General features: G+C 56.2%; 6 protein-coding genes across 6 annotated transcripts; 5 read left to right on the top strand and 1 right to left on the bottom strand.

Moving 5' to 3' along the window:
* Positions 1-225: 225 nt before the first annotated feature.
* Positions 226-2,650, bottom strand: IUM83_13821 (uncharacterized protein; the record flags this gene model as incomplete). The annotated part of the gene is made up of 3 exons (XM_067938522.1): positions 226-2,086; positions 2,164-2,177; positions 2,636-2,650. The coding sequence occupies 3 exons, from the start codon at positions 2,648-2,650 to the stop codon at positions 226-228; spliced, it is 1,890 nt and encodes a 629-aa protein (XP_067790814.1).
* Positions 2,651-3,002: 352 nt separating this feature from the next.
* On the top strand, positions 3,003-5,251 carry IUM83_13822 (cGMP-dependent 3'; the record flags this gene model as incomplete). The annotated part of the gene is made up of 2 exons (XM_067938523.1): positions 3,003-3,628; positions 3,703-5,251. 2 exons carry the CDS (start codon positions 3,003-3,005, stop codon positions 5,249-5,251), a joined length of 2,175 nt encoding a protein of 724 aa, XP_067790815.1.
* Positions 5,252-7,761: 2,510 nt separating this feature from the next.
* On the top strand, positions 7,762-8,844 carry IUM83_13823 (uncharacterized protein; the record flags this gene model as incomplete). Its single annotated transcript, XM_067938524.1, has 1 exon — positions 7,762-8,844. The coding sequence occupies one exon, from the start codon at positions 7,762-7,764 to the stop codon at positions 8,842-8,844; it is 1,083 nt and encodes a 360-aa protein (XP_067790811.1).
* A 559-nt stretch (positions 8,845-9,403) lies between these two features.
* Positions 9,404-10,874, top strand: IUM83_13824 (uncharacterized protein; the record flags this gene model as incomplete). Its single annotated transcript, XM_067938525.1, has 2 exons — positions 9,404-9,838; positions 10,611-10,874. The coding sequence occupies 2 exons, from the start codon at positions 9,404-9,406 to the stop codon at positions 10,872-10,874; spliced, it is 699 nt and encodes a 232-aa protein (XP_067790816.1).
* A 6,129-nt stretch (positions 10,875-17,003) lies between these two features.
* IUM83_13825 (Gag-pol fusion protein) lies at positions 17,004-17,630 on the top strand (the record flags this gene model as incomplete). Its single annotated transcript, XM_067938526.1, has 1 exon — positions 17,004-17,630. The coding sequence occupies one exon, from the start codon at positions 17,004-17,006 to the stop codon at positions 17,628-17,630; it is 627 nt and encodes a 208-aa protein (XP_067790762.1).
* A 176-nt stretch (positions 17,631-17,806) lies between these two features.
* Positions 17,807-24,059, top strand: IUM83_13826 (Gag-pol fusion protein; the record flags this gene model as incomplete). The annotated part of the gene is made up of 5 exons (XM_067938527.1): positions 17,807-18,608; positions 18,707-19,111; positions 20,978-22,023; positions 22,240-22,514; positions 23,618-24,059. The coding sequence occupies 5 exons, from the start codon at positions 17,807-17,809 to the stop codon at positions 24,057-24,059; spliced, it is 2,970 nt and encodes a 989-aa protein (XP_067790812.1).
* Positions 24,060-27,808: the final 3,749 nt, after the last annotated feature.

The raw sequence follows: 27,808 nt of genomic DNA on the forward strand, positions 1-27,808 counted from the left end.
TAACTTGGCCCCCACCCCAGGCTGCCCCCTTCCGCACGCTACGCAACGCACTACACTCTTCAATCCCTCGAAGCTAGCATCCCTACAAAATCGTCCTTGTGCTTGATAATACTTGAAGTAATAAAAACTCGGAACACTCCATTCGCCCCCGTGCTTTGCGGAACAAAGCGATGTCATCCTTACAGCGGCGAACCCACGAAGCTACCTGTAAATCTCGCAGTACGCTCACTGCATAGTTTCCTGTACAGTCCAACCAGAACTGGTCGTGCTACGCGGGTCGTTGGTAGAGCTAGACGGGTGATGGTCGTTGCTGAAGCTGTGGTCGGCCAGGTCGTCCTCCTCCAGAATAGGCATACCACGCCCCATTTCAAAGGTGCTAGAAGCAGGCAGGCTAGTGCCAGGGTCCGACGAGAAATCGCTGAAATCACTGCCGCCTCGAAGCTGCCGCGTATCATACTCCCACTCCGAGTCATCGTCGTATCCAGACTGGAACGAGAACTTGGTCATTTCGGAAGGCCGTGAGCTTGCAACATCATCGCTCAAACCCGCGAAACTAGCGCGATCGAACGGGTTCAGTGACAGCGATTCACTGCTTTCCAACGATTCAGCGACTTGGCCAGGTTCCGCGCGAATCGTTTTGTCAAATACGCCGCTATCCGCGGCGTCAACGGCGAGGTAGGATGGAGCGGTGTTGCCAGCACTGTAGTCACCGCTCATATCGAGTCCCTGCAGCTGTGCAGGTGTCTTGTGCGACAGGAAGTTCGACGACGCCATAGTGTAGTCGCTTGAACGCTCCAGCCCACTGACTGGTTGGCGGAAGGGGATATCCTTCGTGTTCACTTCGTTGCGGCGCTTCTTCATGTAGCAGAAGAGCATACCAGCAAGCAGAATCACAGCGCCAATTGCAATACCAATGTACAGGAACAGATAGCTGCCACTGCTGCCTCCCTGCACCGAAACTGTTACGCTCGAGTAAATGGCCATATCGATGCGGTCACCATCCACGGTCACCATAGCAACACGGCCAAACATCGTATACTGTCCCGACGCAGTAAACGTATAATTCGTGGTGTAGCTGACGGCGTCGCTCGTGAGGTTCGTGTCATCAAATTCCGCGATGGCAAATGTCGACGATTCGTCACCCGTGTAAGTGGAGCAGTTTGCCCCATCCACGTTTCGCTGGCAACCGCTAAAGACCGACACTGGGACAACCGAGTAAATATCGGTACGCGGGTCCAGGATTGCATCCGTAGTGGACACCTCGGCAATCAAGGTCGAGTCATCCGTGGTCGAGTCAGACATATCGAGCATCCAAGAAATATCGATCGTATCACCAATGTACACATTCGTCGACGAGAGCGACATGGACATTGCACCGGGGCAGTACTCTCCCGTTCGAATAGTAAGGTCGCCTGAGACACTGGGATCAAACACCGACACATCCTTGGAAGTCCAGCAGTACGTGGTCGTGCCATCAGTGGTAATGGAGCTAGGGGTGGTGCCAGCGACGTCACCAATCTGCACGGGGAAGAAGGTCACGAAATCGGCGCGCGAGTTGCCTGCGATGTTAACCACGAGGTGCACGTAGCCCGTGTACTTTCCGTCCTTCGGGATCACGAGCTCCTGCGAGCCGAACACGGCGACCTTGTCGGAGAAATCATTCGGGTTGTTGCTGGACGAGTAGTACGTGGAGCTCTCGGCGGCGGTGGTGAAGAGGTTGCACGAGCGCCAGTCGCACATGACGACGTTGGCCACAGCCACGTCGTACGTGGTCTCGTTGGTGCTGCCCGAGGACTCGGCGGACGCGTTGGTGTTGCCCAAAAGGTAGTCAGGTACAGCCACGCGCACGATCGGGTCGGGGAACTCGAAGCTGGCGTCGGCCGACGTCGTGTCCAGCGTGGCGGTGTAGCGCAGCGGGATCAGCGCGTTCTTCTGGAGCTCGTCGGCGATGTCGACGCGGATCGTGATGGGGCACGCGTGGCCCGAGTCCTGCACCAGCACGTCGTCCTCCACGGGCTGCTTCTGCGAGTACTTCTCCGAGATGTAGTAGCAGTACGTCGTACTGCCGTCCATCTTGTACGTCACCCTGCATTGCGTGGACGTCGTTAGTGCTGACTCCAGCGACAGTCGCCGTTTGCGGTAGTCGACTGGACAAGTACGTACATGGTGGTCGGACGCTACCAGCTCTCGAGCTCTTTTAACTGCGACTGCTGTGCCTCCTACTTGGCGCGAACGAAATGCAGCGGCGGCACTGCGGGCGACTGCGGGGCGCGGGTCTGGCGCCTTGCGGTGCCCCCGAGCGAATGAGCGATTGGAAGTGTCTGAATGTCCAAGAACGCCAGTTCGCCGCTATGTCGTATGCCACTCCACCAAAACATAGAATGAAGTTGGCGCACTGTTCGCTTCCGGCTAAGTGCGAGCAGGTGTGGCGGAGGTCTTCACGCTGTGACGGCGGCTCCGCCTTCGGTGCTCTGAGCAGCACCAGATGCTTCCGAGTGTAATGCCATGGCGGCGACACAGCCGAAGCTGTCCTTGACAGGGCGACGGTTTCGCCAGTCAATTGAACGCGACCACCGACCGACCTCGACTCGACGCAGTGTCGAGTCGAGTCGACGACACACTTGAAGAGACACACCGACGTCGAAGCCATGACGCTTCTGCTTCGCTGCTTCGAAGGCTTCGATCGCCGCTGCATGTTGCTCGCCGAGCCGCTTTGCAAGCAAGCGTCTGGAGATCGACTGCCAGCGAAGCGCCGGTGTGACAGCGGAGCCCGCTTTTTGCTCGAGACAGGAATGGCCGTTCTCTCGCGCCGAAGGATACGCTTATACAAAGTCCCAGTCATTTGACCCGGTAGAGGCGCTCCATCGCACCCACTTTTGCGACAACAGGCATGTCTTTGCACGCCCAGTTGGACTCATATCGCACTTAGCCGAGTTCCCACATGCTGTCGACCAGTTTTGTGACCAGTTGAAGCAGACAGGTCCGATCTCACAGACGAAAAGCTGATCCCGAGCCACTTCTCGTTCGGCTCGACGCTGGCCATGGGCTTCCTCGCCGCAATGACGGGGCCAGCGCTGCTATTGCTATTGCTGCTGCCGGCGGCCGCGGACGAGACCAGTTGCTGGGAGATCGACGGCTCCGCGTCGCTCATGACGGCAATGGCCGCCTACAGCGGCGCGGCCTGCGCCGTGGACGTGACGTTCCCGCTCGTGGCCGCGTCCTACGCGCCCAACCAGAGCGTGCCACTGCTCTGGGCCGTGCAGCTCGACACCGACTCACCCAATGCCATGGACGTGCCCGTGCCGCCTGACACCATGACCACGCTCAGTACCGACCACGCCGGCGAGCCCGTGCAGATCCTCTCCACGTACGTGCGCACCTGCACGTCGCGGCTGCAGTGCACTCCCAGTATCCTGGGTGTCGACACGTTCACGACCGCGCAGTTGGGCAACTTCTCCAGCTCGGACGCGACCTACTTCGAGTCGCTGGACGAGCTGTCCTACGCGAAGGAGGGGAACTACACGGTGGCGGCCGTCGCCATTCTCGGCAACGCCGCCAACGCAACGCTGCTGTACTACTTCCAGACGTTCGCGGATATCGTCGTGAAGGACGTCCAAGTGGAGGCTGTGTGAGTGCTGGCTCTGATGCTGTGATAGCGGTCTACTACGAGTGATATCTGACATTGGATTTTGATTCTTACAGGGACTATGACAGCGACGAAACCTACTGCCGAGTGACGGCGCAGAACTCTCTGGAAGCCTCGCTGGACGCGAACGTGCTTCTGGCGAGCAGCTCCAGCTCCGAGGTTGAGCTCGATGTCGAGGCAGTAAATGTGGTGCAGGCGCAGCAGCCGGTCGACATCGCGTGGACAGCCACGCTAACGCGCAATGCGTCCAAGGATATTCAATTGCCGACTCCGCTGAAAGCAGTCTTTGTACTGGACGACGACAGTACCAACGAGAGCGGGTACTACACCATTGTGAGCTCGGTTGTGAAGCTCTGTGAAAGAAGCAAGGCGTGCACGGAGTACTCAGGCGCCGTGGATGTGTCGTCCGCAGACTTCTCAGCGAATTTTTCGTCGGCAGGCACAGCGACATTCAATGCCAGTGGCATAATCATTCCTTCGACTGGTTGGTACTCTGGATTTGCTCAGGTGACGCTTGCCGGGAACGATGCGGACTCGCAGAGGTATGACTTCATCAAATACTTCGAGATGTTCGCGACCGAGGAGAACGTAGCGGAGCAGGTGGAGATTGAGACGTACGCGAACGACGGCAGTGAGTCGTATTGCTGGGTTGTCGTTGCAGCTGCCGAGGACGAGAATGTTGATGCTACTAGTGTTGCGTACTCGGGGAACGGCACTAACTGTCCGTACACGGTGAATATGACTGTCTCCACGACGACGTTTACGGTGGATGCCGGTGCTCTGGTGAGCTGGACCGTTGCGAAGCAGCCCGCGTTTACCGGCACGGACGGAGTAGTGGTGAACATGACGACAGTCTACGACGATTCCACTGGCCAGTACGTCAACCTGCCGCAGGTGAACATATATTACTGCGACGACACGAGGTGCTCGCCATTCTCTGAAAACAAGACGTTGGCGTATTCTGCGGCGGCCATGAACTTCTCTGATAGAAGCGGCGAGGCCCTGTTCTCCACGAAGATCAGTATTGGAAACGAAGGAACGTACGCGCTGATGGCACATGTCGTGGTACCAAACGGAGACGACCTCAGGTTCGACGTAGCGTCGTTCATGCGCATGACTGTCACGGCGTCTTCGAAGTCGGCATCCACGGACGATAGTTCCAGCTCCCACGTTGGCCTCATACTTGGTTTAACGCTGGGCTGTGCTGCCGTCGTCTCCCTTGCCGTGTTTGGTTTTGCGGTCATGCGTCGGAGACGAGTACAGCAGGAAGCTGAGCAGCAGAAGGAGCGCCGATACAGCTTCTTCGGCTTCCGTCCGCTGTCGAACACCAACGAGCTCCCAACCAACTCGCCGTCCGGGCACGGCTCGGACGAGTCGGGCAACTTCATGTACATGAAAGCGCAGCCGTCACCTCCCATGGACATGAGACCTCGCTCGTCTTCGCTGTCCTACGACCCGTACGCACGCCGAAGCTTTCTCGAAGCGGGCGACGACGCCTCTGGCTACAGCTTCTCCCTCTCCGACGCAGAGGCCCCCTTCCCACCATCGTCGCCGAACGAGAGGACTACCTCAACGCAGCTAACGCTTGCGACGCACCCGTTTTGAACGAACAAATATTCCCCGTCGCCGGCATCCGGCGAACTAACGAGCGAGCGCTCCTCCACCCAGCAACAAGACGCAGACGATGGACCGCGTTCACCCAGTGTACAAACAATAAGATGCTAATATGAACACCCTACTCAACCTCCACACTCAAACGTGCTGTACCATATAACCGTTCCGACATTCCGACAACTTCTCTACATACAGGATATCGACCAAATCTAGGCTAATGGGAACAGTGAAGAACTAAGCAAGTGTATTGGAAGTCCTAAAGTAGTTGTGATTGCCAAGCTAGAAAAGAGGAAACGGTGCATGTATTGGTGCAGCCCATTATATTGAGAGCCACGATTCGGAGACACGCCGTTCAACAAGCTTCAGGACCCTCCAATGGCTCCTTTCAAACGAAACGAACCCCGCCACCTCGGTTGCAGTACGCGCGATCTCTCGACACCACTCTTACCTTGGAGCCGAACGTCAAGCCGCTCTTCATCCTGCGCGACCGACTCATCTGCTCCGGCTTGTGCACCACGATACCCTCGTGAGGGCATCTCGTTGACGTGCCAGTCGCACGTCAACTTCACGAACGCCTCCACGCTGCTGTGTCCTGCGCCGCCGTAAATCCCGAGTGTGCAGCGCCCAGATAGCCACCATTCAGCATCCTTCAGGTTCGGCGATACAGGTCGCACTGGTCGGTGCCCAGTCGCTTGGGCTCACACCTGCGACGAAGCGCACGCATCCACCCACATGTCCTTGATCTTGGCGTTGTCGAGCATGGCCTGGTCTTCTTAGTTCTTGTTCACGGTCACGACGCTCATCGACATTCTTAATGGTCGGTCACCTTGCGCACCTTGTCACCGCACGTGCCGCTGGAGCGACAGAACTTGCCGACGTCCTGCGCGTAGAAGCTCTTGGTGGCCCTTGGTGGAGATGGGTGATCGCGCGCCGCCGCCAAGCACCTCGCTCATGCTGGTCAGTGACCAGGCCCTCCGAAAAAAATCATTAGAATGCTTTCCATGTTCGGCATATTCTGGTCAAAGACTGGGTCTTTTACTGGGACCGGGTATATTGTGAAAAGCACTCAAAATGTCTAATCGGATAGTAAATCGGCTGATTTAGTACCTTATTTAGAGACGGGAACCCTTATTTATTTCGACCCATCCCTAATTTAGAATTGGATACCCCTAATTATAATCGGTCTTGTGCAGCATCGCGTCAAGCTATTTTAGAGTCGGAATCGATTTAGTCTCTAAATAGGCTGAAAAATCGGCATTCCGAGGAAGTCCGCACAAATAAATCCACCGAGCAAGCGGCTATGCAAACACTATCCAAGTTATAATTCAAAATAGGAGGAATCAACAGGACGAGCAGAACCAGCGTCCGTGTCGAGGACGCGGACATCGTGTCTCCGCTGTCTCTCTCCCTCACCACTCTGTTCTGACAAGATGGCTTTAGAGCCCAGTTCCCAACTCCTATTTAAACAAACTTACTCAGATTAGTACCCACATTACCTTCCTATTCAGTACAAATTACCACGTATCGTTTTTGCTCAGAGCCCTGATTTACAGAGCTATATGGAGTGACAAAATCACTGGTTTTCACAGTAAACCCAGCGGAATACCTGTGTAAGGAGGCCAGCGTCATGGCAACGAGTGAGACGTTAGGTGCGAATGAGGCGACGGGTGACGGTGTTGAAGTAGCCGTCAGTGTAGTACGTGAACCCAATGGACTTCGTGTGCGACAGGATTTGCTGCACGAGCTACCGCACGACAGGATCGCGAGCGTAGGACTTCGTGCCCGACGAGTCGAAGTGAGATCTTTTCCGTGCCAGACGGCAGCAGAGCGAGCATTGTGGAATCCGCCGGCTAACGAGCAAGCCGGGGAGCATTGTGGAATCCGCCGGCTAACGAGCAAGCCGGGCGAGCAGTTTGGAATCCGCTGGCTAACGAGCAAGTCGGGCGAGTGGTTGAGGACGAGACGGCTGACGAGCAGGCCGACCAACGGAACGACGCGCTCCCGGAACGAGTGCTAGGGACGAAACAGCGAGTAGAACGGGGCGTGTAACCAGCGACGGCTCGGTGGACGACTGTACGGCGTGGACGACTCCGGAGGGACGTCCAGGAAGCACTCGGCTTCCAAGTCTTTCGATGGCTGCAACGATTAGGGCAGGCGCGCGTGGGCGTACGCCCGAGTGGCTAGGGAGGCGACCAGGGCGGAACTCAAGTAGTTTGTGTCGGGCGGACGTGTATTGAGGTTAGTTGGTAACTCGGTTGGTAGCCTAGCTACCTCGACTTTGTGTTGTAAATAAAATAGGTGTCGCTGCCAGTCGGGCACGCACCGGCGCGGTGTCATACGTTGTGACATCGTCGGCCTGACGGACTTCGGACTGCATCAGCACAGTCACGACCAACCCCAAGCGTGTGGGGCGAACACGTTGCATGGTGGACACACAGGGGCGTCCTAACGAGCGAGTTAGACGAAGCCCACGACTCACGAAGACGACCGCGGACGCTGCAATGGCTCGAACGAGAGTTGCGGTGGTCGCGCAGACGGCAAGAAGCGTGACTGGGACTCAGACGCGAACGAAGACGGTACCCGTACCAGCCGGAAGAGATGAAGAAAACGAGACAGCTGACGTACGTGGAGACGCGGCCGAGGACGATGAGATGAAGGACAACGACCCCACTGACGAGAATAACCCGGGAAACGCGCGCGGATATCACGACGCTGGTGACGCTTCGGGTGAACCACGGGATCAAGCAACCGACGGCAACGACAACGACGGAGGAGTCGCGATGGCTCCAGTAGCGGCCTTGACGGTGGCCCTGCAGCAGATGGTGGCGACGGTGGCGAGGATCGACGCGAGGCTGGACCAGCTGAGTACGGCGACAACAGCCACGACACGACCCTCTACCGGCACGGACGGTCGCGCACCAACGACGATGACCACGACGACAAGGGCGACGGCGACACCGGAGCCGCCACAGCAGCCCACGAGTACGACGAGCCCTCCAGCTTCACGAAGTACACCAACGACGGGGATGTCGCGGCGAACGCCGCCGGCAGCCACGGAACGGCGAGTGGCGTATCAGCCACGAGATGACGGCGACGACGGAGATGCAAGCAGCAACGACGATGATTCCTCGAGCAGCTCCGACAGCGATGACGACTCCAGCGCTGGCAATGATGATGGTGGGCGACGTGGACGACGGCAACCCGTGACGATGCCTGGCGACCGCGACTTCCAGCGCAACCGACGACGAACCATCCGCGACTTGGATCTGCCGACGTTCCTGCCCACGCCTCAGACCTCCGTGACGACGTGGATCGCCCGAGTGGATCTCGCCCTGGAAGGAGCAAGACTGTCAGGACGAGGTGACTGGGCGAATGAAGAGCTGTATTACATTTTAGGAAACAAGCTACAAGACAGTGCGGCTCGCTGGTGGGTCCAGCTGGATCGCAAGCTACGTGACAACGAGAGGACGTGGACGCGGTTGAAGTCCTCGCTGCTCCGGCGGTACGGAGAGCGGCCAGACAAGTCCATGGCCGAGTGGCGTGTTACGCAACGACGAATGATGCCTGTAGTGGGTCTAACTTGACTCACTACTTTAGCTTACACGTTGCGCAACGTGTATGAGGAAGCGTAAGTACTTAGTAATTACTTAGGTTAATTATATTTGAATACACAAATATAAGTTAAGTAAGAAAGGATTCCAAGTGACTTTGATTAGGTAAAATGAGAACTCTATTGTTTGTAAATTGATCTTCCTCTAAAATCTGCTAAAACTGTTTATCATCTATGAAAGGGTTGGCAGCGGCTGGCTGTCAGAGCCCCGCTAATATGCATGTCTCTGATTGGTAGAAAGATGCTGCTTTCTACCAATAGGATCTTTTGGGTATGTGTGGACCACTCACTGTGGTGGTCCACTTCAATGTATCCATCGGTGTGTCTTACACCAATGTGAGGAAGTATTCAAAACGTTTAACAGATAACCTATCTGTTAAATTCACAAGTGGCTTGCAGCCACTTGTACGTGTAACCCCGTTACACCATCCCCCCCTTAAGGTTAGACGCGCGGGGTCCCCGCACGTCAATCTTTGGAATTGACCATTCGTCAATTCTCCGCGTTTGGAGAAGAAATCCGCGCTCATTCAACGATGAGCGCGCCTCAGAAGAAGTCCGCAAAGTCGATGGGGAGTCATTTCTCCATCGACGACTACTTCGAACGCCAGAAGGCGAAGTACGGTGACGTCGTCGACTTCGACGACGACGATGAAGACATGGAGGGCGAGGAGGACTCGCCCTCAAAGCGTAAAGACTCAGTGTCGAGCGAATCGCTCGACCCTCACGCCAAGAACGTTCGCCCGCGTGAAGGGGACGAATCGGACGCTTCGAGTTCGAAGCGTTCGCGTACTGAGAGTGATACCCCACTCGCTTCAGCTGGGGCTCTCAGTACTCCGCGCGCTGCTGCTGCAGCGCGTGATGTTAAAGCTCAAGGCTCTCCGCGCGCTGCGCCTGCAGCGCGCGATCCATGGATGCCGTCCGCGTCCGAGATCGCGGACCGGTTTGGGAACTCGGTACCTCCGAATGAGGTGCCGCTGTACGTATGCAGCGCCATCAAAGATGACGCTGTGGCTGCCGAGCTGCACTTTGATGCGGAAACGCATCAAAGGCGCGATACTACATCGGACTCTTTCATGAGCTCCGATGGTTTCAAAGCAAGAAGACCTCTTCTCGCAGCAAAGTGCCCGAATGGCAGGCACTTTGTCAAAGCTGGAACGCCTTTGTTGAGAACTTCAACAAGAGGCCGAGTGCTTACCGTGATCGGATTAAGCAAGCGCGTGATCGCTTCGAGACGTACTCGAAGCGTGGAAAGCTGGAGCAACTTCATGTTGCTGCTGAGGAGGCAAATGTGCCGTGCGCTGTGCCCGAGGGCTTTCAGTGCACGAAGTGCTTTCCAGGCGCGGTCCGCTTGAGCGACCGCGACCTGAACGGGTACACGTCGTTCCGTGTGCCCGAGAGTCTCAAAGAGCTCCGTGCTAAGTTCTTAGCACGTGAGGGTTCGGGCGCTAGCGATGATCGCAGCGCTCGTATTACTTCTGCTGCACCAGCGCGTACTGCTCCTCGTACGCCCTCACCATTTCCGGAACGTCCTCCAGCAAGACGTTCCGCGGCTCCCATATATCTTGATGGGGAGGAAATCCTCTCCAACGAATACGAAAACGAGCCCCTTGAGGGTTCGTTTCGGGATACTATGGTCAACAATCCGCTCAACAATCCAGCGGGTTGAGCCGCGGGCGTCACGGATCGGCGGTGGCGGGGGTGGGAACACGCCCCGGGTATGATCAGCCCCGGGCTGATCAGTATGCGCCTCTCCACGACCGGGTGGCCGTCGTGGAGCGTCTGCAGGGCGCTGAGTTCGCCGCCCTGAAGCAGGAGCTGGCGAACCAGAAGGCCCAAGTCGCGGCGGTCTCGCAGACCGCCTCGAATATCCAGGTCGAGCTGGGGACCCAGATGAAGGGGTTGCTCCAGCGCGTCCGCGCGCTGGAGGAGAGGTTGCTCGTCGCCGAGGCCAAGTCCTCCGCTTCTGCCTCGGCTCCTGCCGAGGCTTCGGGTCAGCCGAGCTAGATGGCTCGTGCTGCAGGTATGGCTTCAGCCGTCCGACGTAAAGGTCGGATGGAGGCGCATGCTAGACGGTATGTCTAGCGTGTATGCGTTGCCGTGCCGTGCCAACACAGTGAACGGCCCGATGAAGCGCGGTGCAAGCTTGCTTGCTCCGAAATCCGAAACTGCATGTCTAGGCAGGTTTTGTGTAGCTAACAAAACTAATGAACCAACTTTAAATTCATTTGTGTTGCCTCTGCCCGCATTGTCTGCGTTCAGCTTCTGTTGATCAACAGAAGCTGCTATTGTGTCTTGGACAAACCGAATCACGGCTTGTCTTTTGGTGATGAAACTGATTGCATCCGAGCTGAAGTCATTCAGCTCGCTCTCCGCTAGAGGCCCGGCCTCTGCGTGGTTCTTGCGGTGTCTGCGCCCTGCGCAGACCCGTGGTCGTTGGCCATGTCGTTGGGGAGTCTGCGCCCTGCGCAGACTCATGTGGTTTGTCCATTGTTGCAGCTGACACTGTGCAAGTGTCAGCGGTTTTCTGCGGCTGCTGTATTGCAGTCGTAGATCCTCCCCCACTTAAAGTGGGAGCCATCACTCCGAGTAAACTCGGTAGACGTGGATGCCGCATGGCATTCACGTAGAACGGTGTATGCCCTGTCGAGGCATGCACTGAGTTATTGATGGCAAACTCTGCCATCGGTAAGCACTCGCTCCAGTAGTGGAACGAGTGAGCGTAGCTCTTCAACATATCGACGAGCACGCGATTCACGCGCTCGGTTTGGCCGTCCGTCTGCGGATGATCCGCAGTCGACATGGAAAGCTGGCTCCCAAGAAGTGTAAACACTTCTTGCCACAGGTGCGCTGTGAAGCGCGGGTCTCTGTCCGACACGATGTCGGACGGCATGCCATGGTGTTTGAACACCATGTCGACGAGCAGACGGGCCGTCTGCTTCGCGGTCACCTCTGCTGGCACCGCAGCAAGATGTACCATCTTGCTGAAACGGTCTACAAAGACCACAACACCGGTGTTCCCTCCGCTGTCCGGGGGAAGACCAAAGATGAAGTCCAAAGACATGGACTTCCAACACTCCGACGGAGTCGGTAGTGATTGCAGTGGAGCCTGCGCGAATGGCGCAGGCTTTACGCGTTGGCATACCTCGCAAGCACGGATGTACTTGCGCACCCACTTATACTGGTGGTGCCAGTAGAAGTCGCGCGTGAGAAGGACGTAAGTCTTCTCACGTCCGAGATGTCCCGCAGTCGGGGCATCATGATACTCGTACACGATCCTGAGCCGCAGGTCACGGTCATTTGGCACGACAACGCGATCCGCGTTGTCGTCGACTGCGTTGTAAAGTAGCAGTCCTTCGTGCACACGAAAGCGGTGTGCACGCGCTCGAAGGTGCTTGGGCAGCTTCTGACGGGACTTGTCAGAAGGCGCTGTGCCATAGGCCAGCAAGAGTTTCGCGTCCGCGTCTTGCGCGTACGCGGCCTTCACATCATCCAACAGAGATGATGTGGGTTTGCTCGATCGTATGGCGTCAATGGCATTGACGTCAACAGCTTCTGCATAGTCCGGCCGACGTGATAACGCGTCGGCCACTATATTCAATCTTCCGGGTTTGTATTCGACCCGGAAGTTATACTCCGCAAAGAATGAGAGCCATCTCGCCATTCTTTGTGAAATGTGTGGCGACTTCACTGCGGTGCGCAGTGAAGCATGGTCGGTGTAGACCACAAATGGTTTACTCCCAAGCAAGTACACTCGGAACTTTGCGAGTGCATACTTCATGGCAAGGAGTTCCTTGTCATGCACCGGATAGTTGCGCTCAGCTGGCTTCAGCTGACGCGATTGGTAGTAGACGACACGATCACGGCCCTCGTGATCGTGCTGCATCAACGCGCATCCGATCGCGAAATCGGATGCGTCACACACTACGTGAAATGGGCGATCTTGGTCAGCCACTGCCAAGATCGGCGCCTCAGTCAAGCCCCGCTTGACTGTATCGAATGCCTTTTGGCAATCGGGTGTCCAATTCCACACAGCTTCTTTCTTAAGAAGTTGTGACAGCGGGCGGATCTTGCCCGCATAGTCCTCCACGTACTTGCACAAGTACGTGGCCAAGCCAAGGAACTGCCTCAGTTCCTTGACACTTGAAGGCGTTGGCCATTCATTAATCACTCTGACCTTTTCCGGGTCAGGGCAAACACCATTCTTTCCTACGAGACACCCGAGGACGGGTATCTCGCTCGCCCCGAAGATACACTTCTTCAGGTTCGCGTAGAGCTTATGCTTTCGCATAAGCTCAAGTAGCTTTCGGAGATGCACCTTGTGCATCTCTACGTCGGTCTTCCCATCCACAGCCCGGCTGTGGATGAATACATCATCGAAGTAGCTCGGTGCGAAGTCGCGCACCGAGCGCAACAAGTGCGTCACGCACCTGTTGAAAGTCGCAGGGGCATTCTTAAGCCCCTGTGGCATTACTAGCCATTCCCAGAGCATGCCGCTTGGCGTGCTCACTGCCGTGAGAGGGATATCGCTCTCACGCATTAGGATTTGATAAAATCCATCTCGCAAGTCGAGAGCACTGTAAACGGTGCTCCCGGCCATCGAATCGATGATAACATCTTTTCGTGGTATCGGCGTCTGCGCCGGTACCGTCGCATCGTTTAGCTTGTTGTAGGCATGAACGATGCGCCATCCGCCCTGTGGCTTCTTGACACAGAACGTCGGAGCACTGTGCGGGGACTTTGATTCCCGCACTTGTCCTGCTTTACGACGACTTTCAAAGAAGTCGTCGATCGCTTTCACTTGCTCTCGCGGCAGTGGCCACTGCCGCGTGACACAGTACTTCGTGCCCGGCACGAGATCAATCTCGTGCTGAATGCCCTTATCCTGCGGAAGCTCCGCAGAATCTCTTCCGGGAGTACGTCTTTGTACTCCCTCAACAATTGTAATAGGGACTCGACTTCAGCGAGTCCCAACCTTATTCCTCGAAGCGCTCTCGCTTCGTCTTCGCACTGAGAGTGTCTTCACTCTCAGTGGTACTTCCCATGAAGAGCTGCCTCAGCTCTTCGCTCTCGCTCGCCGTTCTTTCGCTGTCCGAAAGAACGCAGACTTATTCGATGCGTCCATCGTGCAAGTCGCGCGTGAAGCGCTTCCAGCTCATGGCTGGAAGCGAAGTCAACTCCGACGCCGTCGTCGGAGGACTAGCGAGTTCCATGTCACGATACTGGAATCCAGTATCGGTGCGCGTCAAGACGCTTAGCGTCTTGACATTCGGCGTCACCGCCGCAGTCTGCCCAGCAGACTGCTCTTGTTGCGTCTCGGTCCCGGACCGAGACTTGCGCAGCGTTTTCCGCTTGCGCCGTCTTCTTGTTGTGCGGAGCCCGGCTCCGCACAGTTGTTCTTCTTGTCCAGGCCCGGCCGTGGACAGTCGTTCGCCGGCGGACCCTGTCCGCGGGCGCATGATATCAAGCCCGGCTTGACCGCATTTTCCTTCGTGCAGCCCGGCTGCACGGTAAGGTGTCCCTTCGCCGGCAGACCCTGTCTGCGGGCGCGCGATATCAAGCCCGGCTTGATCGCATGGCGCTTCGTCGTGCAGCCCGGCTGCACGACAGCATGCAAATTGCGTCAGTGCGGTACGTTTGCAACCGTCCGCACTGTTTGCAGCGTCAACTCCCGGAGTTGACACGCCTTCGTCACCTCGACGCCATTCATTGGCGGAGCCCCTCATGACTGAGGGTGCGTCGGCTCCCGGAGCCGACGCGTCGTTGTCGACCTGACCGCTTCGGGTCAGGGACTGTCCCTTACACGCTTGAACGTGGGTGTTGGTTCCCGGAACCAACATATCTTTTTCTTCTAACGTCGGCAGCATTGACGACGTGGGTCTCACTTGTGCGCGCCCTCGCGCACTTCTTGGGCACTCCGGGACAGCAGCATAAAGCGCTGTCTCGACTGGTGAGCCGCGGTAACAGGGCCATCGCTCTCTGTTCCGCTGTTGCGTCCGAAGCGCACGAGCGTGCGCTTCTTCCAGTCTATCACCGGATCATGCCGTGCAAGCCACGGCATGCCCATTACCACGTCGAACTTATCGTCCAGGTCCAGGACGATAAAGTGTTAGACAAACACTCGTTGTTTGTACGAGAAGCGCACGTTCACGACGCGCTTCTCGGTCTTCACGATGGCACCTGTTGCCAGTCGTACCTCCAGAAGACTTCGAGGTGTATCTACCTCCTCGAAGTCAAGTCTCAACAGGCTTCGTAGTCGAACAAAGTTGTTCGACGCGCCTGAGTCTACCAATGCTCGAAGAGAGTCACTCGCTCTCTTCGAGTAAACCTCAAGATGACTAGGTTTGGCCTGTCATCTTGTTTCTGCAGTGAGCTGGTCTCACTGGGGCTGCAGTCCTCAGTGTCGCGTGCCCGATGTCGGCACGCGCGACTGCATTACCAGTAGGGCGCCCCGCGCCTACTGGATGTTCGCGTTTTTTGTTGGTCCGCGGCGATGCCTAGCATCGCCACGACGGCCACCTCCAGGGGGCATGGGAGCTGTGCACTCCCGTGCAAAGTGACCGATCCTTCCGCAACGGAAGCATCGCACGTTACCTCCCTGCTGCTGGTAACCAGCAGTTGTTGCGTTCGAGAGGTCCATTGGCTCCGGACCTCCCGTCCGCGCTACCGGGCGCGGTTGCGGCCTCGGCGCAATTTGATGGAGTTTAGCCCGCCGCAGGCTAAACGCTTCTTGCATGGCAAGGGTGATTGCAGCTTCGAGAGTACTCCGGTACTCTCGGAAGAGATAGGTCTTCACAGGCCCATCTCTAAGCCCCTTCATGAACGTGACGACCTTGGTCGCCTCGTCAATCGGGTTAGTCACGATATTTGATACCAAATATCGTGCGTGCTGCGCGTAAGCATGGACATCATGCTTACCCTGCTGAAGGTCGAGGAACTCCGCCCTCGACCGGAACTCGTTTTGCGGGGGCTCAAACGCTTGTTTGAGCTCCTCTTTGAACACTTCGTACGTGTTGAAGCACGTAGGATCGGAGAGTCGGCGTCCATACGCCCAACTCCTTGCGCGTCCGCCAAGGCAGGACATGGCGAACGCGACCTTCGACAGCGGGTCGACGATGCGTCGAGCCGCTATGGCTGTGTCCAGCTCGACAAGCCATCGGAGGAGAGGCTCACCCTCTCTTCCCACGTAATTGCTTACGCTCAACTTTAATGGTTGAGCACGCGGTGTCGTCACTGACGACGCCGTCACTGAGGAAGCAGCGTCACGCTGCTCCTTCATGATAAATCCCAGAGCAACACCATGTTGCTCCGTCGGCGATAGCGTACGCAGCATCGTAGCTATCGCCGCTTCTCCAATGACTGTTGACAGTCGTTGGAGGGCTTCCCACTCTGGGTCAGACAGGTGGGAGCAGTCAGCGCCTGCAACATGCGTTGCAGGCGTATTGGAGCTCTCCATGGGCACCTCCGTGCTCATGTGGTTCTCCGCTCCGCGTTCGTACACCGCGTACGAACGTCAAGCAGTCGGTCGTTGGACGGACTACAAAGTGCTACCAGGTGTAGTGGGTCTAACTTGACTCACTACTTTAGCTTACACGTTGCGCAACGTGTATGAGGAAGCGTAAGTACTTAGTAATTACTTAGGTTAATTATATTTGAATACACAAATATAAGTTAAGTAAGAAAGGATTCCAAGTGACTTTGATTAGGTAAAATGAGAACTCTATTGTTTGTAAATTGATCTTCCTCTAAAAGCTGCTAAAACTGTTTATCATCTATGAAAGGGTTGGCAGCGGCTGGCTGTCAGAGCCCCGCTAATATGCATGTCTCTGATTGGTAGAAAGATGCTGCTTTCTACCAATAGGATCTTTTGGGTATGTGTGGACCACTCACTGTGGTGGTCCACTTCAATGTATCCATCGGTGTGTGTTACACCAATGTGAGGAAGTATCCAAAACGTTTAACAGATAACCTATCTGTTAAATTCACAAGTGGCTTGCAGCCACTTGTACGTGTAACCCCGTTACAATGCCTGGAGAAACGTATGCTGACTTCGCTGCCGCATTGCGTGACCTGTGTGGCAACAACCGGATCAAAGAACGTATGCTGTTAGCGCAATTTTACCGCAGCCTGGATAGGATGACCAGACTCCTGGTGAAGCAGCGGCCGAAGCCGAGAACCTTAGAAGAAGCTGTCGACAAAGCTACCGAGATCAATGACCCCATCGACAACGTGGCGCAGGGCATGGAAAACATTGGACAGGCTTTCGTGACTGCACCCGACTCCTACGTTGTACCCGCTAGCGGAACGACCGGGAACATGGCCATCATTCCGGGCGTAGGCAGCGCAGAGGTGGCAGAGGAAGCCAAGCTCGCGTTCTTCACGAATTCGCGCGGCGTGTACAACAAGTACACCGGCCTGTGGGAGGCGCAGAAGGGCAGAGCGTGGAACGCGCACATGTGGGCGCCGCTCGCATGGAAGCGGACGGCGCCAGCACCTGAACCGACGGCGACCAAGCGAACGATAGTTACCAAGACCGACAAGAACGCGAAGGTGAACATGGCAATGGCCGTCGAGGACGACGACGAGCAGGAGACTGAGGACGACGACACGGGAGTTGCGCCGACCCCACCTCCCGCCAAGAAGGCAAGAACTACAGCACGACGACCGATGGCAGCGACACGCCAAGTCAAGGGCATCGAGGCTCCACGCCCAGCGGCCGAGGCGAAGTCAATGATCAGACGATTCAATGAAAATAGGTGTTAGGTGTGCAACCAACCAGGTCACATCGCGCGTGAGTGCCCCGACGACGAAGCACGCGCCCGCAATGACGAGTACCTCGCCAAGCGTAGCAAGGAGCAGAAGCTGCAGGAAAACGACGATCGAGCGGCGTAGGGGGATTACGACGCTCGGTGATACGACGGACTCCCTGGCGACCGGCGATGGTGGCAACGAACGGTGATACGGCGTGCGAGAAGGATGCGTCGACGGTGCCGGCGACGGTGGTCGATGACGAAGGCGAGAAGATGGACGACATGCAAGTGAAGTCGAATGACGGGAGCGTGGCAGCAATACGACGAGCTGTCGCCGCTCATTTGAACGAGGAGCTCGCTGTCCGCGACGGCGAACGAGCGGAACGGTACATTAGCACGGTGCGGCCGGCCATGGCAACGCTGCGCTACGTGCACAAGGTGGATGAGGATGACGACGACCAAGGCGGTGACGACACGCCGGGGTGCAAGACGACGGAGACTACGGCGGTCACGACGAGCGCCGCGACGACAACGAAGATAGCCCTTGTGCACGTGAACGGCGTGGCGCTGTCTGAGGAAGGCGACACGGCGGTCGGTGCGATGGCGACGAAGGACGACGTGACGACCATGGAGTCCTCGACGTTGGAGCTCGGCATGGAGCTTAACGACGAGGTGGTGACGAAACTGGGCAGCGTGGCGATGGTGCGCATGACCATCAAGCGCTCCAAGCGTGAGACGAAGCGTCAGCGTGCGCGCAAGACAGTAGATGGAGACCCGCATGTCGAAGACGATGTCGCACGTGTGGTCGCCGGACTCGAAGTTGAACAAGTACGGCGACGACGACAGCAAGCCGACGACGCGCGGGGCGAACTGGAAGAACGACGGCGGCAACGTGCTGCCAAGGACGACGTACGTAAGGACGAACGGGTCCGCGTGAACTTGGTGCAGCGTGGTAGCACCATGACGGACGAGACCACGGACAGCAACGACGGTGTGGAGCCAGCGACGGGCTGCCCACCGCCGTCATGCTAGTGAACGGTGTGCAACAGTGCGTGAAGATTGACAGTGGGGCGCGCTATTCGATAGCAGGCACCGAGTGGATGGCTCGCGGAGAACGACGACGGGTTAACGCCCCGGTGGCCTACGTGGAGGGTATCGGCGGATTTTTGTTGGACGTGCTGGGCGTATGGACGTTCAACATGGTGAACGTGTACGGCCAGAAGGTGGTGCTCGACGCGTGCATCATCGACGGCTGCACGAATGAATTTTTGGTAGGCGTTGATTTTCTGGAGAAGCATAGGGCGACTATGGATTTCGATCGCGGCGAGGTGCGCTACGACGAGCGTGGCCGTGAGATCATTATTCCGTTCAGGATGGCGGACAACGACGACGACTCGGCAGCGACGGCCGTGAGACTGGTCCGCGCGACGAATTTGCACCGACGAACCGTGCAACCAGTGGAAGTAACAATTGCTGCACCAGATGGAGAGGAAGGTACTTTCCTACCCACCGTGAATCGTGAAGCAGTGCTGCTCGCGTCAGCAGTGACAAAGGTCAAGGACGGGAAGGCTCTAATTCCCGCAATCAACACATATGGCGGTCGTGTCAAATTGCCAAGCAGGCGTGAACTAGGTGTATGGATACCCGTAAATCGAGACGTTGAGATTTTACAGACGCACGGAGAATTGGAAATGGAGCGTGTACAGACTTGGTTAGACGAACTAGGTGACACCCTCACGCCCCTGGAGGACGAACACGATGTTGACATTGGTACGAAGGAACCTGATTCACGAGCACTTGTATTGAAGTCATTACGAGCCTATCGAGACCTATCTAACGCGCAGAAAGAGTGCCCTCCCGCCACTACGCTCAATGTAGAGCACCATATTGATACGGGGAGCGCTGCACCAATCATGATGCGACGGCGACGACAAGCACAGACAGAGGACGCCGTAGTGGACTCTAATGTGGATTCTATGCTTTCGGCGGGTGTAATTGAACATGGAGAAGGCGCTTGGGGCTTCCCCGCGGTGCTTGTTCGCAAGAAGGATGGATCCGTGCGATTTTGTGTTGACTATAGAGCCCTTAATAGCATCACACGCAAGGACGTCTATCCGCTGCCACGGATAGACGAAACGTTAGAATCTCTGGGTGGAGCATGTCTGTTTACTACGCTAGACCTACGATCTGGGTACTGGCAGATCCGCGTAGCTGAGGAAGATCGAGATAAGACGGCCTTCATGACCAAGCGTGGCCTATATCGATTCAAGCGGATGCCGTTTGGCCTTACCAACGCCCCGGCAACCTTTCAGCGACTTATGAATGGAGTGTTGCGTGGATTGACATGGATGACGTGTCTTGTGTACCTAGATGACATTATTATCTTCACGAAAGGAGGTATTGAACGACATGTATTGGAGTTAGCAGATGTACTAGAGAGATTAAGATCGGCTGGCCTAAGTCTCAAGCTCAAGAAATGCACGTTCGCTACTACTTCAATGGAGTACCTAGGGCATCATCTGAGTGATCGGGGAGTGCAACCCGCCGAGCGACTAGTTAAATCCGTACGGGAGTTCCCGCGACCTACGGATGCGACGGAAGTGAAGAGATTTGTTCACCTCGCGGGCTATTATCGTAAGTTCATAACTGGTTTTGGATCGATAGTAGAACCTCTTACGCGACTACTGAAGAAAGACATGGAGTGGCAGTGGAGTGAAGCGCAAGAGTTTGCATTTGAACGAGTTAAGATGCTGCTCACTACACGACCTTTGCTACTCTACCCTGATTTTGAACTACCGTTCCGCTTAGTGACAGACGCTAGCAAGGTTGGGTTGGGCGCCTGCCTCATGCAAGACCAAGGACATGGTTGGCAGCCGATTGCATACGGCAGTAAGGTAAATAGCAAAGCTGAGTCGAATTACTCGATCACCGAGCTGGAGTGCCTCGCGGTGGTCTGGTCCGTAAAGATGTTCCGCCCGTACCTGCACGGCAGAGCGTTCACGATCATTACGGACCATGCGGCACGCAAGTGGTTGATGACTCGACCGAACTTGGCCGGGAGATTGCATCGCTGGTCATTAGTACTATAAGAGTACGAGTTTCAGGTCGCGTACCGACCTGGCGCAACCAATGTAGTCGCAGACGCCTTATACAGGGCGCCTGCGGCTGTACGAGCAGCGGTGGGACGACAACGACGACGACAGATGAAACCGAGTGCGGCAAAAGGACGTTGTGAGGCAAGTACGAACACAGCAGCGATAACTGGTTCGTGAGCACGTGATTCGGCGAAGGAGGCGACAACAGCCGAGAGCGCCGCAGCGACTGACGGTACGAGTACGGCAGTGACGGCCGGCTCGCCAGCACCGACATCAGTGCATGTCCCGACGGGCGAGACTACAGCGGCGACAGTAACAACGGACAGCACGACGAAGACGGTCACGACGGATGGCGCGACGACTGTGCTCAGCGCCACGGCGACGGCCATTGAAGGCGCCACGGCGGTGACCGGTGCCATGACAGACTCGATGTTGAGTGAAGCGACCCGCGCAGTGATCGACGTGCGCACAACAAGGAACGACGACACAGCCCTTGATGACGCCACGAGCAGCGCAACGGCAGCGCAACGCTTGGACGTGACGACCAGCGTGAGCAGGAAGCAGGGCGGTACAACGAACACGGTGCCCGCCACGATGAACATTGCAGACATCGTGAACGACGCGGTGCACGAGGACGACGATGTGGACATGATGGACGCCGCGGCGCGTAAGACGAACGACGCAGTGCCGACGAGCCACCTAACGAAGTACCACGATGACGTGAGCTTGGCAACGCCAAATGACGAGACGGCGAGTGCTGGTGACGACGAGCCAGACACACCAACTATGAACGATGCAGTAGCACGCGGCACGAACGAAAGCCCCGCAGCGACGGACGCGCTGGCGACCAGCGGAGGCAGTGCCATGGCAGTGACGATGCTACCCGAAACGACAGTGACGAATGCGCCTGCAACGAGACGCAGTGCCCGCATTCGCGAGCAAGCACAGAGGCACGTGCACTGGGCGACGACGGTGCCGAACACGGACGACGTGAACGACACGAACGACGTGAATGAGGCGAACGACGTCAATGACACGGCGCCGATCACTGAACCACCAACAGCTACGACGACTACGACACGGACAGTGAGCACGGATGCACTGGAAGGCGTACGAGAAGCGATAACAACGGTGGATCCCAGAGCGATGATCACGACGATGGTGGGGACGGAAACCCGAACGACGCTGGGTACCGTGCCATTAACGAGAGCACCAACTCCGTGTGACGACGGAGCCCCTGCAAAACGAGCCGATGTGGCACGAGACGACGAACGACGAGCAGTGACAACTTCAGCTCGACGAAGTGATGCGGTACGCGGAGGCAGACGACGTGCGCCAACAACGCAAACGCACGTGAAAATGACGACGCCAGCACCACGACGTGGTGAAGTCTCTGCTCGACCCGTGGAAGAAGCGCAAGCCGACGAACAACGAGCACCGAAGACGACAGCGCGAGCGAAATCGGGTGCGAGAGCTCCGGCGACTGCGACGACGCTTGTAGAGGCAACGACGACGCCTGCAACGAAGGCGAAGCCCACGACCAAGGGCACGGCCAAGAAGAGCACGACGAACGCGACGACCGTGAAGACGAAAAAGGTCCCGACGACAGCGAGTGTGGTGAACGACGCCGTGGCGGTGACGAACGATGTGGACGGCATGGACGGTAACGATGACACCGCCCCTGTGGACGATTACACGCTCCAGCTGAGCGACGACGAAATCGCGACGGCGCAGCAACGCAGCAAGTTTGTGAAGCGACTACTGGCGGCTGGCAAGTACGGAAGCATGAAGGCTGAGAGCAAGTACGGCCTTGTGACCATCGAGACGACGAACGGATGGTGCCACCAACATTGTGGTCGACGGTATTTAAGGAGATGCACGGCAGCGTGTGGAGCGGACACCTGCGTGGCCCTCACACATACGGACGGGTAGCCCAGCTGTACTGGTGGCCAGGGCTATACCGCGAAGTAAGGCGTTGGGTGCGCGGATGTCAAGAATGTGGTTCCAGGAAAGCGAAGCCACGTGAAGTGATTCCGCCTTTACGTAGTTTACGAGGTGGCGCAGTTGGAGACAGGTGGGCACTTGACGTTGCCGGCCCCTTTCCAGTGGCAGAAGGTGGAGACAGATATGTAATTGCAGCTGTTGAGTACGTGACTAGATATGCTGTAGCGTGTTGCGTGACGCAACATACGGCAGAAAGTGTTGCAACATTCCTGATGCAAGAAGTTGTATTACGATTTGGGGTATTTCGCGAGCTACTGACCGACGGAGCACCTGAAATGACTGGCAAAGTTATTGAAAAGCTCGTAGATCTACTACAGGCGCACCAAGTGAACCCGGTGCCCTACCGACCTCAACTTGTCGGACTAGTTGAACGATTTCACCGCTCTTGGAAGGACTGTGTCGCGACTTTCATGCAAGACGAACGCCAGACAGATTGGAACTTGTGGGTGAAATTCGCGGTTTATTCTTACAATTCTGCTAAGCACTCTACGGTGTCTTTGAGCCCAAACGAACTCAAGATGGGTAGACGCCTACGAGCGCCAAACGAACTACTACGACGTGCGGAAGTGACCGAGGCGGGTGAGCTGCCTGCTTATCACGCCAACATGCTGAAGGCGATGGAGCGAAGTCATGAATGCGCAGAACAAGCTCGGAGACGTGAGCAAGAATGCCAAGCGCGATACTACAATCGCAAGGTTAGGAACAGACGGGAGTTTCGGCCAGGCGACTTGGTTTGGATGCACAACCCGCCGCGTGGCAAGAACGCCACTAAATTTGTACATCAGTGGATGGGACCACTACGCATTGTGGAACCCGCTGGTTACGACAACTTTGTGCTGACGAGAGAGGACGGCACGGGGAAAGTGGAGACGCTGATAGCTCACGTTTCATTTCTTATTAGCTACCACTACCCTGAACCTCTACTAGCGCAAGTGGCGCTCGACATTGACGAACAGCTTGAATATGAAGATAAACAGCCAGCACGGGATGAATCGGCGACAACAGCGCCTGTTTTGGCAGCGACGGTGACTGCTGAGCGAACAGCGAGTGCTGGAAGAACGAAGCGACCGCGAGCGGCAGTGGACGACACTGCTGGACACGACATCACGCGTGGACTCGTGGTGGAACGACGAAGACGGCGAAGGCGCAACGGAGCAGGGCAGTACGTACTGGAGTACGAGCTGTGCCCCTATAGCGACCCGATCCGATGGACGACAAATGACAAGGAGTTATGGCTTGAGGAAGGACGCGCACGAACACGATGGACGTCTGTGGCCGAGTATGAGCGACTCTACCGAGACGACCGGGTCGTGGAAGACCCGGGTGATGAGGAAGTCGTGTAAGGAGGCCAGCGTCATGGCAACGAGTGAGACGTTAGGTGCGAATGAGGCGACGGGTGACGGTGTTGAAGTAGCCGTCAGTGTAGTACGTGAACCCAATGGACTTCGTGTGCGACAGGATTTGCTGCACGAGCTACCGCACGACAGGATCGCGAGCGTAGGACTTCGTGCCCGACGAGTCGAAGTGAGATCTTTTCCGTGCCAGACGGCAGCAGAGCGAGCATTGTGGAATCCGCCGGCTAACGAGCAAGCCGGGGAGCATTGTGGAATCCGCCGGCTAACGAGCAAGCCGGGCGAGCAGTTTGGAATCCGCTGGCTAACGAGCAAGCCGGGCGAGTGGTTGAGGACGAGACGGCTGACGAGCAGGCCGACCAACGGAACGACGCGCTCCCGGAACGAGTGCTAGGGACGAAACGGCGAGTAGAACGGGGCGTGTAACCAGCGACGGCTCGGTGGACGACTGTACGGCGTGGACGACTCCGGAGGGACGTCCAGGAAGCACTCGGCTTCCAAGTCTTTCGATGGCTGCAACGATTAGGGCAGGCGCGCGTGGGCGTACGCCCGAGTGGCTAGGGAGGCGACCAGGGCGGAACTCAAGTTGTTTGTGTCGGGCGGACATGTATTGAGGTTAGTTGGTAACTCGGTTGGTAGCCTAGCTACCTCGACTTTGTGTTGTAAATAAAATAGGTGTCGCTGCCAGTCGGGCACGCACCGGCGCGGTGTCATACGTTGTGACATCGTCGGCCTGACGGACTTCGGACTGCATCAGCACAGTCACGACCAACCCCAAGCGTGTGGGGCGAACACGTTGCACCTGGTAGATGGTGAAATACCCCTAACTGCGCGAATAGGTGGTGGTTCTCTGAGGAGACACATCTTTCTCGAGACAGCAAGCATATCGTGATTAAATCGATCTTCCAGCAAATCACGGTTTTTCAGCGTGTAGCTGTGTGTTCTGCCGATTTACGTAGACTTTTCCATGCCCACATACAAGACAAAGTCAAAATACCAGTGTAAGTGTGTCCAGTGCTGCCTGCACACTGACGAACCCCAGTAAATGATCTCGACCGGTACGCTGGTGACTGGACATGTAGTGGGTCTAACTTGACTCACTACTTTAGCTTACACGTTGCGCAACGTGTATGAGGAAGCGTAAGTACTTAGTAATTACTTAGGTTAATTATATTTGAATACACAAATATAAGTTAAGTAAGAAAGGATTCCAAGTGACTTAGATTAGGTAAAATGAGAACTCTATTGTTTGTAAATTGATCTTCCTCCTAAATCTGCTAAAACTGTTTATCATCTATGAAAGGGGTTGACAGCGGCTGGCTGTCAGAGCCCCGCTAATATGCATGACTCTGATTGGTAGAAAGATGCTGCTTTCTACCAATAGGATCTTTGGGTATGTGTGGACCACTCATTGTGGTGGTCCACTTCAATGTATCCATTGGTGTGTCTTACACCAAGGTGAGGAAGTACCCAAAACTTTTAACAGATAACCTATCTGTTAAATTCACAAGTGGCTGCAAGCCACTTGTGCGTGTAACCCCATTACACGTGATCTCGAACGCGGACGGCATTCACGGATCGCGCGCTGCAGGCGCAGCGCGCGGAGAGCCGAGAGCCCCATGGGGTATTGCTCTCAGTTCGCGAACGCTTCGAACTCGAAGCGTCCGATTCGTCCCCTTCACGCGGGCGAACGTTCTTGGCGTGAGGGTCGAGCGATTCGCTCGACACTGAGTCTTTACGCTTTGAGGGCGAGTCCTCCTCGCCCTCCATGTCTTCGTCGTCGTCGTCGAAGTCGACGAAGTCGCCATACTTCGCCTTCTGGCGTTCGAAGTAGTCGTCGATGGAGAGATGACTCCCCACCGACTTTGTGGACTTCTCTTGAGGCGCGCTCATCGTTGAATGTGCGCTGATGTCTTCTCCAAACGCGGAGAATTGACGAATGGTCAATTGCGAAGATTGACGTGCGGAGATCCCGCGCGTCTAACCTTAAGGGGGGATGGTGTAACGGGGTTACACGCACAAGTGGCTTGCAGCCACTTGTGAATTTAACAGATAGGTTATCTGTTAAAAGTTTTGGATACTTCCTCACCTTGGTGTAAGACACACCAATGGATACATTGAAGTGGACCACCACAATGAGTGGTCCACACATACCCAAAGATCCTATTGGTAGAAAGCAGCATCTTTCTACCAATCAGAGTCATGCATATTAGCGGGGCTCTGACAGCCAGCCGCTGTCAACCCCTTTCATAGATGATAAACAGTTTTAGCAGATTTTAGAGGAAGATCAATTTACAAACAATAGAGTTCTCATTTTACCTAATCTAAGTCACTTGGAATCCTTTCTTACTTAACTTATATTTGTGTATTCAAATATAATTAACCTAAGTAATTACTAAGTACTTACGCTTCCTCATACACGTTGCGCAACGTGTAAGCTAAAGTAGTGAGTCAAGTTAGACCCACTACACCTGGTAGCACTTTGTAGTCCGTCCAACGACCGACTGCTTGACGTTCGTACGCGGTGTACGAACGCGGAGCCGAGAACCACATGAGCACGGAGGTGCCCATGGAGAGCTCCAACACGCCGGCAACGCATGTTGCACGCGCTGACTGCCCCCACCTGTCTGACCCAGAGTGGGAGGCCCTCCAACGACTGTCAACAGTCATTGGAGAAGCGGCGATAGCTATGATGTTGCGTACGCTATAGCCGACGGAGCAACATGGTGTTGCTCTGGGGTTCATCATGAAGGAGCAGCGTGACGCTGCTTCCTCAGTGACGGCGTCGTCAGTGACGACACCGCGTGCTCAACCATTAAAGTTGAGCGTAAGCAATTACGTGGGAAGAGAGGGCGAGCCTCTCCTCCGATGGCTTGTCGAGCTGGACACAGCCATAGCGGCTCGACGCATCGTCGACCCGCTGTCGAAGGTCGCGTTCGCCATGTCCTGCCTTGGCGGACGCGCAAGGAGTTGGGCGTATGGACGCCGACTCTCCGATCCTACGTGCTTCAACACGTACGAAGTGTTCAAGAGGAGCTCAAACAAGCGTTTGAGCCCCCGCAAACGAGTTCCGGTCGAGGGCGGAGTTCCTCGACCTTCAGCAGGGTAAGCATGACGTCCATGCTTACGCGCAGCGCACGATATTTGGTATCAAATATCGTGACTAACCCGATTGACGAGGCGACCAAGGTCGTCACGTTCGTGAAAGGACTTAGAGATGGGCCCGTGAAGACCTATCTCTTCCGAGAGTACCGGAGTACTCTCGAAGCTGCAATCACCCTTGCCATGCAAGAAGCGTTTAGCCTGCGGCGGGCTAAACTCCATCAAATTGCGCCGAGGCCGCAACCGCGCCCGGTAGCGCGGACGGGAGGTCGGAGCCAATGGACCTCTCGAACGCAACAACTGCTGGTTACCAGCAGCAGGGAGTAACGTGCGATGCTTCCGTTGCGGAAGGATCGGTCACTTGCACGGAGTGCACAGCTCCATGCCCCTGGAGGTGGCCGTCGTGGCGATGCTAGGCATCGCCGCGGATAACAAAAACGCGAACATCCAGTAGGCGCGGGGCGCCTACTGGTAATGCAGTCGCGCGTGCCGACATCGGGCACGCGACACTGAGACTGCAGCCCCAGTGAGACCAGCTCTCACTGCAAGAAACAAGATGACAGGCCGGACCTAGTCATCTTGAAGGTTTACTCGAAGAGCAGTGACTCTCTTCGAGCTTTGGTAGATTCAGGCGCGTC

This window comes from Phytophthora cinnamomi, assembly GCF_018691715.1.
Source record: "Phytophthora cinnamomi strain GKB4 chromosome Unknown Contig44, whole genome shotgun sequence".
NCBI classification, from domain to species: Eukaryota; Oomycota; class Peronosporomycetes; order Peronosporales; family Peronosporaceae; genus Phytophthora; species Phytophthora cinnamomi.